The 13,117-nt window shown below is 35.7% G+C and overlaps 2 protein-coding genes across 2 annotated transcripts in view; both read right to left on the bottom strand.

Annotated features, from left to right (window-relative positions):
* Positions 1-2,890, bottom strand: part of LOC110445586 (geranylgeranyl transferase type-1 subunit beta-like) — a 10,025-nt gene extending 7,135 nt beyond the window's left edge. The window contains exons 1-3 of the mRNA XM_021490262.1: positions 2,771-2,890; positions 711-835; positions 331-398 (exon numbers count right to left, since the gene is read on the bottom strand). Coding sequence (XP_021345937.1) covers positions 331-398; positions 711-835; positions 2,771-2,868 — 291 coding nt within the window. The 5' untranslated portion in view covers positions 2,869-2,890. The remainder of the gene's footprint in view (positions 1-330; positions 399-710; positions 836-2,770) is intronic.
* An 8,672-nt stretch (positions 2,891-11,562) lies between these two features.
* LOC110445531 (U11/U12 small nuclear ribonucleoprotein 35 kDa protein-like) overlaps positions 11,563-13,117 on the bottom strand; it is a 7,393-nt gene continuing 5,838 nt past the window's right edge. Inside the window, exon 2 of the mRNA XM_021490194.1 lies at positions 11,563-12,682. Coding sequence (XP_021345869.1) covers positions 11,719-12,675 — 957 coding nt within the window. The 5' untranslated portion in view covers positions 12,676-12,682 and the 3' untranslated portion in view covers positions 11,563-11,718. The remainder of the gene's footprint in view (positions 12,683-13,117) is intronic.

Genomic DNA, 13,117 nt, shown 5'->3' with positions numbered 1-13,117 from the left:
TGTAGTACCTCTGAGTCTGGAGAAGAAGATTTTTGAAATATTGATTAATTTTCCCTTTGGGGCCCCGCCCTGGCCCCAGGGGTTGGGGTAGGAATCCCAATTTTACAATTTTGAAGCCTCATCTACCAAGGATGATTCTGACCAAGTTTGAAAAAAATCCATCCACTGGTTCTTGAGAAGAAGTTGAAAATGTAAAAGTTTACGCACGACGGAGGACACGGACGACGGACGAAAAGCGATTAGAATAGGTCACTTGAGCAAAGCTCAGGTGACCTAAAAATGTACGAAAAAAGAATATGTTAGTGTAAAGAGGGAGTGACTATTGTTTACCTTTTCTGTATCAAATGAATTTCCATTTGTTGTGGAACCCCTGAATCCACATTGGCCAAGGTTTGAATCTGCAGAGAAAGAAACAAAACAAAAATGTTTTTATTTAAACATATTTAAGGTAAAATTAGCAAAAGGAAGGAGAGAATGCCACATTTAATAATATGATATGCTACGATTCAATTTGTATTCTGATCATGGTCAATGAGAAGGGTATAATTTCAGAAAGAGTAAAGCAAAATAACAGTGATTGAATGATCAAGTTATCATTTCAGGAATGTTATACTGTAATATAACCTGTACAACAACTATCTGTCAGACTTGTTAGATAAAAGTCAAATAACTTCTTATATTAAAGCTGAGAATTAACCAAAAATAATTACCATCTTCAGCAGGCAGAAGTTGTAATGAATAGATCCAATCTATGATCTCCTTTTTATTTTTCTCTACAACATCTAATGAGTTCAACATATCAAGTCCAGACAAGGCAAAAAAGGCTACTGTCATTCTGAAATTACAAGAATTAATATTAACCTTAATATTCAAATATATAATCTTTATCAAAATTGCATAGCTATATGATGCAATCAAACAGGTGTGTTGCTGGACTGTAAACAGGGTGTGTGTAAAATTATCAACTAGACTTCCTAGGAACCCTCCTTTCATGGAAAAAATGATATCTAGATGTTCTGTGGTGCTATCTGGTGGCTTTCATTAGTTAAACCAGATTGTTAAATTTGTTCAATATTAAGTAGTATTTTGTTTCTAAATTCATGAAAGAAACTGAATTTCACTGATTTGACAGAAGATTAATTCGGTATTGTCAATTTTTAATATTAAAAGACTTACAGTGAGATTGTAAAATTCATGAACATTTTCAATTGGTGAACATCATCTACCAGAATTACAAAATTTCGCAGAGAAAGCCCCCACACCGGATTTGGTTAAATCTGCCCTAAGTAATATCACTTGGGTAAAATCGGCCCAAGTTAAGATCGGCCCTACTATGTATCTATATGTTAAATACATGGGATATAGACATTTATAAGTACAATTATCTTTAAATTAATATATTAAACTTGATTTCATTAGATACATTTTGCCCGTCTATATGACAACTCTTTGTCCATCTATATGTCCATATAAAATAGTATATAATGAAATCGAGTTTTTTTAAATAATGTTTTAATATAGTATATTGTATTTTGATGTCCGATGTATATTCCATTTATGGCCAAAATATGGTTTCATTTGATACTACCGCTCGTACAAAATACATGTACGGGCACTTAGTATCTAATGAAATCATGTTTCTCACAAGTATGTACACGTATGATGATATTTGATTTTATTAAATATTATATTTCCGCTCCAAATATTGTCGGCGGTCATTAAATGTTTGATAAAGTCAAATTGTGTATGTTCGTGTACATGTAGGCCAAAACTATGATTTTATTAATACTGATGTCCGAACATGTATATAGACAGACAAATAGTATATAATGAAATCAAGTTTATTTAAATATGCATATTCCATTTATGGCCGAAATATGGTTTCAATTGATACTAGCGCCCAAATTTATTTATTTAAATATAATGTTTATGTTCAGAAGTTGATTTATAAATGAAACCCAAAGAAAGTGGTTATTATAACATTTGTGTATATTCCATGCATAATAGGACCGATTTTAACTTGGGAAAATCGAGGCCGATTTTGCCTGGGGCCGATTTAACATTAATCCTCACACCACATGTACACCATTTAGTCAACAATATCTCCTTTTCCTGGTTACCCCTTCCATACACGGGCTCCTGCTCCCAGTCCGATATTAGCCCAAGTTTCGTCTGGACCCAACACCAGACTTAGACATTTTGACATACGATATGATACCGATGTCTGGTGTGGGGCCAGAGTGCACTGCTATGTGAAAGTCTGACATATATCCCTCATAGCAGCATTGTTCTTATGGTAGTGAATATTTAAAGGATACATATATTCAATTCAATATTATTTTATTGACAATACATATATATAATACAGACATATAAGTTGTATATATTAAAGAAGATGTTAGTATAGTATTGATAAAAACAGGCTATGCCTATATCAGTCTATACAATGATAAATATATACTTTTTAGAATGTTGTTTTATATAATAGTTTTCCTCTCACACACATGCACACCCACACTAGCTCATGTCTAATATATTTATTGTCTAAAGGATAAGTATGTGAAATGCATCATGGAAAAACACATACCCTGACTTTAGTCCCCTGTGATGCCAACACCTCACGTATTTTATGAATTATAGTACAGTCACAGACAAGTTCTTTTTCGATCGGTGAACCGGTCAGTCAGCTGATTCAGCATATATCGCGGAATCAGCCGTTTCCAGCAATTTCTTTACCAATACACCCTTTCTTTTATAGAACATACTTTACCTGTTACTGTCTAACGAAGAATATCTCTCAGGTAATATCTGAAGACATCTTTCAAAGAATTTGATGTGTCTGGATTTCAGAAATACATTTGGATCCATTTGGTATTTTATTACCGTTTAAAACCGGAGAGTTCCAATGTAGACGGTGTCATGGTTATTTCGTTCCTACCAAAAATGGGGGTACATTCGCGTATCCGGTTGAAACGGTTGAACCTGTAAAGAAAACGACAGGTACAGATCTGAACCGAGAATACACAAACTTTCTTTGATTTAAAGATGAATAAAACGATTCCACGTGTCATTGAAATGAAGTAAATAGCTACAATAATAGAACGAATAATGATATTATTATTGAATATATTAATTTATAACATGGACATTACATTTTTGCATAAATTGCTATTTAATACTGCTGATACGGATTATAACCAACACACTTATAGTTTGGATAATGTTGAACCATAACAAGCACTGGTCCCCTCCCCTTATTTGGAAAAGACATGCCAATGTAAAGAAATTAATAGCTCTGAGAGACAAAGTAACTTTGAAAATGAATTTATGTTACTCTTATACATACCCTCAACAGGTCAGTCATGTTATTTTTATATCACTTGAATAAGCAAGTTAGACATGTTATTATACCCCCGCAGCAAAGTTAGGGGTAACACTGGAATCAGCATGTCTGTCCGTCCGTCTGTCCATGTATTCTTTTTTTCATTCTGACCATTATTTACAAAGTCATGGCCCTTTGTTGAAAAGTTTTCAGATATGATAGCTACAACCTGATATTGTGCATCCAGGTATTATTTTTTCGTTCTCCCCTTTTTTTACGGAGTAATTGCCCTTTGTTGAAAAATGCTTGCCCCGACAACTTCTCCAAAACTACTGGGCCAATTTCAACGAAAGTTTTCAGATATAATAACTACCCCCTGATGTTGTGCATCCAGATATGTGTTTTCTCAATCCCTTTTTATGGAGTTTTGGCCCTTTCTTGAAAAATATTGTCCTGACAATTTCTCCTAATCTACTCGGCAAATTTCAAAGGATTCAGATAGGATAAATACCACCTGATGTTGTGCATCCAGGTATTATTTGTTCAATCTTACCCCTTTTTTACGGAGTAATGGCCCTTTGTTGAAAAATATTTGTCCACACAACTCCTCCAAAACTATTGGGCCAATTTCAACGGAAGTTTTCAGATACAATAATTACCCCCTGATGTTGTGCATCAAGGTATTTTTTTCCAACCCCTTTTTATGGAGTTATGGCCCTTTCGTGAAAAGTCCTTGCCCTGACAACTTCTCCTAATCAACTCGGACAATTTCAAAGTTTACATATATCGTAACTGCCCCCTGCTGTTCTGCATCCAAGTAGTACTTTTTCATTCCGACCCTTTTAAAAGAGTTATGGTCCTTTGTTGAAAAAAAACTTTGTCTTTCTCCTAAACTACGCGTATACTGGTCCGATTTCAATGAAATTTTACAATTAAAGTAATTACCCCCTGATATCGTGCATCAGTGTAGATTTTTTTCATTCCGGTCCTTTTTTAAGGAATTATGGCCCTTTTTTTTTGAAATCTTTGTCCTGGCAACTCTTCCTTAAACACTATGACGATTTCAGCAAAACTGAACGAACACGATTTGGTTTGCAAGTATGTGTTGCCATTGGGAGGGAGTACAGAAAGTATGTCAGTTACCTATATACTTAAATAAGTGTACAGCTCTGTGAATAAAGAAATCAATACTGGGTGGAGAGTATGGATTGCCAAATGCAATGCTTTACCTCATTTAGCCTTTAGCTTACAGTTCTGGTTTATATAGGAGCGGGGGTATTAGTTAGCCTTTGGCTTACAGTTCTGGTTTATATAGGAGCGGGGCTATTAGTTAGTCTTTGGCTTACAGTTCTAGTTGTTAAAGGTTGTGAGGTCGCGTCACAGACCATTACGAACTCCCTCCCTTGAAATGAAAGTTACTGCCCGTCAATAAGTAGCTTACCATGTAAGGTTTTTTTTATAATTTTCTGGTAATTAATTATAACTTATTAGTTGAACTAAAGTGATTCCGAGACAGAATCATTGTTTTCATTTAACAATAAAACTTTCCATTGGAAACATACATCATTTGTTTAGTCACGTGATTTTGTTTTTTGATAGTCACACCATACATGTGCGAGCTGCAGTGTGTGGTGAATGAAATATAATTGATATGAATAAGAATGTAAGTTTATATAATTGTCTGATAATTATTTTATTCCTATACCCCCTGTCTAGATTTCATAATTACGAACATATTCGGTCTATATAACTGATACAAATATACCCCAAATGACGGCCAAGTTTGTAATGAGTGTGGTATTAAAACCCAAAAGAAAAAAATCAAACTTTTGGGAAGTCTCAGATCTAGAAAACTTACGAAACTCAATTATAAACATTCTTTTTGTTCCTATGTGATGCTGTGTGACCGAGAAAATATCCTAAAATTTGTTAAAATATTGATTTTCATTTAGTTAAAATATAATTGTTTGACCGTAATCCGTATCATTCCAGTTTGTAAATGAACGTAATCCGTATCATACAGGGTCGTAATCCGTATCAGCATACATACCAACAGCATATTTTGATAAAAATATCGCTAAAACTTGCTTTCAGTTCAGACTATTCAATGTTGTTTTGTTGATGAGTCATTGGCCAAGACATGTGTTGTGTAAAAGTAATTTAATTAAATAGTACAGTGTATTACATTCAAATCTCCACAAAGCTGTATGTAAACTGATGTCCGTATATATATATATGGTTATTCAGTCAAAACCAATTTAATCTAAAAAAATAGATATTGATATAGTAGCTTAAGACAAACTTATAGTATATAGGCTGAGTTAAAATGGTAAGTTTTCAGTATTTATACAAGAAAGCGCAAAAATACCTCCCACGTTCTTCCATCATGGGAGCATTTTACTCTGACGTAAGCCGTATTTGGCGCAAAACTAACTTTTTGCTCCGACGTAATCCAAACAGCGAGTATCACACTGACGTCAGCGTATCGGGACTACCCCCGTGATCAATTGAAATTTAAACTTAAATGAAACAAAACAAACTAAAAAAACAACAACATACAAACAAAACAACAGCATTATGAAATAAGGAGATCAGACTCCACCGCAAACCGGGAAATACACACGAAGTGGTCCAATGAAAACCGGTTAAGCGATCATCTTTTTTAACCGATATAAATTATGAATGATGTCGAAACAACCAGAAATAGCAATGTACAATTACAATCAGCAAAGTTAGTGCAATCACACTCAAAACTAGTCGTAATGTATGTGCCAAATACCTAAAATCAAGGAGATTCCGGGAGGCTTCGCCCCTCTGAGCCCTACGTACTGGGCACGAACAGTCTTTGAGTTTTGACATGATGATACAAGGCAGATTATGATGGAAAGAAAGTGCTGAAAGGAAAAGAGCATTTATAAGGAAGTGCTGAAGCAATTCTTAGACATGACGTGGTCCGTCCATCATTTAGAAAAGCCTGCAGATAAAGAGCAAGGTAACAAAATAAAGGCTCCAAGAATTGTCAAGAGTTTTACAAACTCATTTAAAAAACACCAACAAAGAATGTATGAGCGGAAAGCTAGGGGAGGGGAAGGCAATAATTTGAAAGAACAATTAACAAGCACAGTGACAAGTTCATGGTAACAGTGAAACACTTACATTAAACCAGAGAGACCACAGGGGTTCGTTATAAATGTCTGAAATACACATATTCTATATAGGCTGATATGGGTCACAGGACACATAAACATGCTACATGACCCATATCAGCATAGTATATGTGTATTTCAGACATTTGTGACGAACCCCCGTGGAGAGACAGACAGAACACCTTAAAGTCGTACTGATGAGACAATCAGATGATAGTCCAAGAATTCTAGCCTTTTGGGAAAGTGCAGTAATCATGTAACACGTAGATGTTTAAAGTGCCATCAGAAAACCGAAAATGGGATATGCTCGAAGACAAGAATCTTTCCTGAAGAAATGTAACATAACATGCTGACAGCAAATGTGGACTTAGTATTGAATTCACTTCGCATTGTGGCCGCGACAGTCTTAAATCTATTGAATATCCTTTTGTGCCTTCGGCATGGTCTTTAAGTGAGATATAGCACTATAAAGTCGGCATCAGATCCGCTTTATCACAAGGAGGCAAAACTGCCAACATACCCGGTCTCCTACATACACACACGCCAGCACGCATCAACTACACACATGGAGGCACGTTAACTAGGACGTTAAACAAAATTAAACCAAACCAAAAATGTACCATATGGCAATGGCAGTTACCCTGTCTGTTTTGGGGAGTTCACACTCTCGTTCCCACGTCATCCACTGGATGGATAGCCCAATAGCACAATCTACAATTCCACAGTCCCCGTCAATCAATGCGCGGTGATGCCCAAATCATAAAAATTTGACCTCATATGTACTTTTGACCCAAGTGCTGCTATCTATTAATACCCACTATCTTACAAATTATAAGATGTTTCCCTTATTTATCATTAATTACAAATGTACCTAATTGACATTTTGTTACAAATGGTATCAAAGAGGGAGCAATAAAACTCTCAAGAATCAAACGAGTGAAGAGGATGTTTTACTAGAACAAATTTAAGAACAAAAACGCCATTGTGTGTGGTGTTAACGTGATATATGTAATTTGATGACTATTAATTTGCAGCGCTACATAATGTTTAGATGCTGGATTGTTCCCTGTGAAATCCACAACGAGACTGTTTATTTTCATTCATTTCAATAATCTTATTTATTTACAAGCTAAAAGATAAGGCAATTGTCTCCGCATGTATCAGTCCTCCGCCTCCTAGCCATGAATACACACACATATATATAAACAACAATACTAATAATACATTATAGATATAGTGAGGCAAGTGTGATGAAAGGAGAACGCATACTGTACTTGATCAATTTAAGCTAAAGGAATATATTTCATATATTCTATATGACCTTTGAAAAAACTATTTTCATAGGAATTGTCTCCCTTTGTATATATTTCAAACCATGAAAATAGAAATTGAAATTGCCAATTATCAATTCATCTTACATGCACACAACTAATATGAAAACCAAAGATGTTTCTATTGATCATTAATTACTAGCAGATTTCGCTATTAGGCAGAGTGTAAATATTGACCAAGTCTCATCAGAATAATGCCATATTTGAGTAAGTTATTGTGCGAAAACCGTCAACCAGTTAGTAGCAGTATGCCAATAAATTATTGTAGGTTTTGCTTACCTTTGAGCTAAGCCTATGTCATTATATAATATATAACTTGACCAAGTTTCATTACAATCAGGTCGTATTTGACAAAGTTATTTTGCGTAAACCGTCATCAAATCAGAGCACTGCAGTAAGCAAGTTACACTGTATCGACCAATAAGAGCACAATATACTAATTAATTATCCACGGATTTTGCTAAAATTTAAAGTTAGCCTCAGTATTTGTACAACGTACTTGCATACCAAGTTATCTTGCGAAAACCAAAGTATGGACGTCGCTCCCCATAAAGGAGGCACGGTAGTTTAGTGGAAGGACGCCGGGCTGTTGACCGAAGAGTTGCGGGTTCGAGTCCCGGCACATCACTGTGATGTATCTTTGAGCAAGATACTTTACTCCGCTTTTTCCAGTCTACTCAGCTTTAAATGAGTATGTGGTTGGGCATTGCTAGATTGTTAGATATTAGTTGCGATCGCCGGAATGACAGCACGATATAAAACAGCGGATAAAAACGGAGTAGTGTCAACAAAACAACAATGTACAACAAGCTCTTAAATACCGAATTAACTGCAATGTGTAAACACCATAGTTTTAAGGAAGGGATGTAACTATAAAAAAAGAGTAAAAGTTCACAACTGGAATACGGCTCAGTTGGTGGTAAGCCGTCCTTGTTGGTCATGTTTCAAGTAAAGATCAAGGTAATCAGCTTTCGTTTTTTCAAACATCAAGCGATTAAGAGGCAGATAGTAGAATTACCGATTGTCTTCGAAGTAAATAGCTACAAAGAAATCAATGCAGATTATAATATAACCCAGGCCAGATCACATTTTTCTCAGCAAGTGCCAGCGTATTTCTTGGTAATGCGCTTTTCTACGAGCTGCATGAGAGATAAATACAAGACTGCAGTTATACTGATAATAGAGAGAATTTCTTCAATGGTTTATACTTCCGTATTTGCCTCTTTTGTATAATTTAGGCGAAACTTGTTTAATCATACAGGTTGCTACAAGTAAGACATAAATAATCTACAGCTCCTGTATTACTTATTTGGTATCTGAAAACAACATTTGATAACATCAAAAATTGCTCTGAAATAAGAGTTACTGGAAGGTTTTAATGAGATGCATGATTGACCAGAGCAGAGACATATAAAGCCAGTAGCAAATACGTCTCTGACCAGAGCATTAAAAATCTATGTCTATTAATTTTAAAATAAGAGGCCCATGGGCCTTAATGGTAACCCGAGTCCTACAGTATTCATTTTTGTTGTTAAAATATGAAGTGGAGATAATGATGTCAATCATCGCTACCAAAATTTGAGTAACAAAAAGCGAAGTATAACTTTAAGTTAAGTTTGTCAGGACAGTGAGTTGATCATTCCTAGACCGAGTTTCAGTTAATAAAGCCTATTAGAACTTGATTTCAAGTTTTAAATAGTTTTTTTTCCAAAATGGCAGCCATGACGGCCATATTGAATTTTTGATTGACCTGGGTAAAAAACATTTTGCCATGACCATGAGTTGATAATTCCTATCAAGTTTCAGTTAAATGGGCCCAGTAGAACTTGGCTTTAAGTTTGAAATAGTTTTTCAAAATGGTGGCCATATTGGAATTCTGATCGACCATGAGATGATCATTCCTACCACGTTTCAGTTAAATCGTCCATGTAGAACTTGAATTTAAGTTAGAAATAGTGTTTTTAAATGGCGGCTGTGACAGCCATATTGGATTTCTGATTGACCCCAAAAATAATAACACTTTGTCAAGAACATGAGTTGATCATTCCTACCAAGTTTCAGTTAAATCGGCCCAGTAGAACTTGACTTTGTAAGTTTGTAATAGTTTTTCAAAATGGCTGCCGTGGCGGCCATATTGGATTTCTGATCGACCCGAAAATTAACAACACTAGGTCAGCACCATGAATTGATCATTCATACAAAGTTTCAGATAAATCGCCCAGTAGAACTTGACTATGTAAGTTTAAAATAGTTTTTCAAAATGGCGTCGTGGCAGCCATATTGGATTTCTAATCGACCCAAAAAATAACAACACTTGGTCAGGGAGTTGTCAGTAACATTCCCATGAAGTATGAAATACCTTTGACAGTAAGGGAAAGCTCAAGATTAAAACAAATCTAAATTGTCAGGTTTATCTTACAGATTAGTAGTAAGACGTCATGTAAGTTATGTTGTTTGTAAATGTTGTGGAAGACAAGTCTGTTGTGTCCTTGATTTCAGGCTCAGAGTATACACAATAATCACATCATCAATATATCTAAAAGTGAACGTTAAGAAAATATCTTAAATAGAATTTGAAGAAAAACATTACCATTTTTTGTGTGTAGATCTTTTAGGTGGGTTGGTGGATGGGCTCATTTGAAATCAAAAGCCTTTACATTTTCTTCTTTTTTATTTATTTCTAGCCAATTCAGATAAATATTTTACATACAGTATGTTCCTTTCATGGCCCTCATCAAGTGTAGTTATTATCCAATTGTTGCATATTAAATTAATGTTAAACGTTTCTATCAGCTATATGAAGCTCCAAGGCCCTGTATCGCTCACTTCCTTTCCCTAGTTTTTCCCGCTTAAATAAGACAGCAGTGGCCATCCTAGTTCTTATTGACCTAATGAACTAAAATAACAGCAACTGGTAAATTTATAAACATTTGCATAACATTTTATTAAAAGTTACACAAGTAAAATCTGGTTGATTTGAGAATTAGTATCAAATCACTGGCCATGGTTGGTAATTTGTATTTCAAATGAACCCACAGCAGTCCAGATCAGGACCATAAGCATGTTCATCAAGTTTAACAAAGGCAGATGGAAACTTGAGAAGCCTAAAATATCACAGGCAATCCTAGCCCTAGGCAGCCCTTCACTTCCAAACAGCCCAAAAGTCATCTGGTCACGATATGATAATTTGCCTCAGTAGGAGAACTTGGAGATGTTTTTGCCTCATTCTCAGTATTTGGGCCGTACCCAAAAAGACTAAAATCCTTTTGTTTATAATGTTGAACTCTTATCCTTTGCCAAATGATATGTCAAGCCAGATCATGTCAAAATATCTTCACCCATGCTTAAAGAGTAGACTTTGAAGTATTAAACCACATTTCCTTTTTGATGCTGCACCATGGCATAAGCTCAACTTTAATTTGGCCAGGCGTGCTTTAGACCAATACGACTGATATTTTGGGGGTTGATTCATGAATATATTTGACTTGTGACCTTGAATATGGGCCAAGGAAATTCATTTGAACAAGCTTAGTAGCCTTGCAACCTAGTAAGTTATAGAAATAATCTCATAGTTCTACCCCATTCTAAGTTGTCAACAAATGCACGGAAAGATGAACATCCACAGAATTATTTCACAGGAAACATAATCTGTCTAGTGAGATTAAAACAATGACAATCCATTTTCCCCACAAACCAGAAAATAATCTGTAAAATTAATCCTAAACTAGAAATGTGTGTTTCGAAATTATGATGAATAAAAACAGACTTCAACATAAGAAAAACAGATTGTATGTTTACTTGTTCAATCTGCAATCAGATGTCATTTTGAGAGCATATTGGATTTTGCCGATACATGTATTGCTGTAAACTTTCCTTTCATATTAAAAATGTTATTTTTATTTCTTTATGTAATTATCTATCATCTGTCTCTACTTCCTGACCTGCTCCTCCTGTGATGTGATCGGTGGTTGTCTCCATGGTCACTTTCTCTGCGTCTGTCCCTAGAAGATACACTGGCTGGAGACCTGTCCCTAGTCACACTGTAGTCTCCATCACTGCATCTGTACCTATCTCTATCTCCCCTGGACCTACCGACTACAGATCTATCTCTACCCTCACTATAGTCTCTATAACTATCTCTATCCTCCCTTGACCTGCCAGACTGAGAGGAGTCACTATAGTCTTTGCCACTATGCCGTTGTCTTTCCCTTGCCTCCTGGTATTTTCCAGTTGAGGACCTGTCCGAAAATACTTTCTCAAATCTACCTTGTCGTCTTCCATCCTGTCCATATTCAGATCTTGAGCGACTATCATCCTGAAATCTTGTTCTATCTCTTAGAGAATGGTCAGATCTGAATCTATTTTCCAAATCTAATGGTTTTCTGAAAGGTCTATCCTTGCCACCAAACCTCAGCTGACCAGACTCTTTTTTACCGCCCAGTCCACCACCTAGCCGTCTTGGTATCCATCCTTTTAATTTTCTCTCACATTCAAAGTCCACAAAAATTTCACAACCATCAAGTTCAATTTTATCAGCCTCTTTAGTGGCCCTGTAGGCTGACTTTTCATTCTGATACTCCACAAATGCATAACACCGTGAACATCCAGTTACCAAGTCTCTCACTAATCTTAGTCTTTCAATGTCACCATACTTTGAAAACTTTGACTCAACGGTATCCTCAGTAGTCTTTGGGTTAAGTCTAGCAATGAATACAGTTTTTTCTGGACTGCCTACAACATCTTTGTTTGGACGATACTTGGCATTCATGGCCTTGACAATCCCTCGATCATGAGGGTCTCTGTCTGTGGTATCAATGCTGCCTGCCCTCAGGGGATCATACGTTGTAGCAATAGGGGACCAACGGTCACGCTCCATTTTCACTCTGCGAAAGGATATAAAAATAAATAATACAAACAATGATTTAAAGTATTCTGAACAAGTCATTTCAAGGAATTCTGTAAAGAATATTTCTTGATAATTTTAACATAAACTAAATACAAGAGGCCCAATGGGCCTGCATCGCTCACCTGTTATTAATCTAACACTTGTAATCTTAAGATTTCATAAGAACCTATTAAAACATATTAACATATTAAAAGATTTAAACATATGATGCCTCTGACCTTGATTGTTGAACAAGGACATTAGGTTGAAAGTGGATCAAGGTCATTCATTTGAACTAACATGGTAGTCCTTTATCCCAGCATGCTACAGGCCCAATTTCAGTACCCTGGCCCTTTTGCTTATTGAAAAGAAGTCGCTTGAAGATTTTACGACATTTGACCATGTGACCTTGAAAGTTGGTCAAGGTCATTCA

This window comes from Mizuhopecten yessoensis, unplaced genomic scaffold, assembly GCF_002113885.1.
Source record: "Mizuhopecten yessoensis strain PY_sf001 unplaced genomic scaffold, ASM211388v2 scaffold2329, whole genome shotgun sequence".
NCBI lineage: Eukaryota > Metazoa > Mollusca > Bivalvia > Pectinida > Pectinidae > Mizuhopecten > Mizuhopecten yessoensis.
This window is presented reverse-complemented; position numbering and strand designations above follow the sequence as displayed.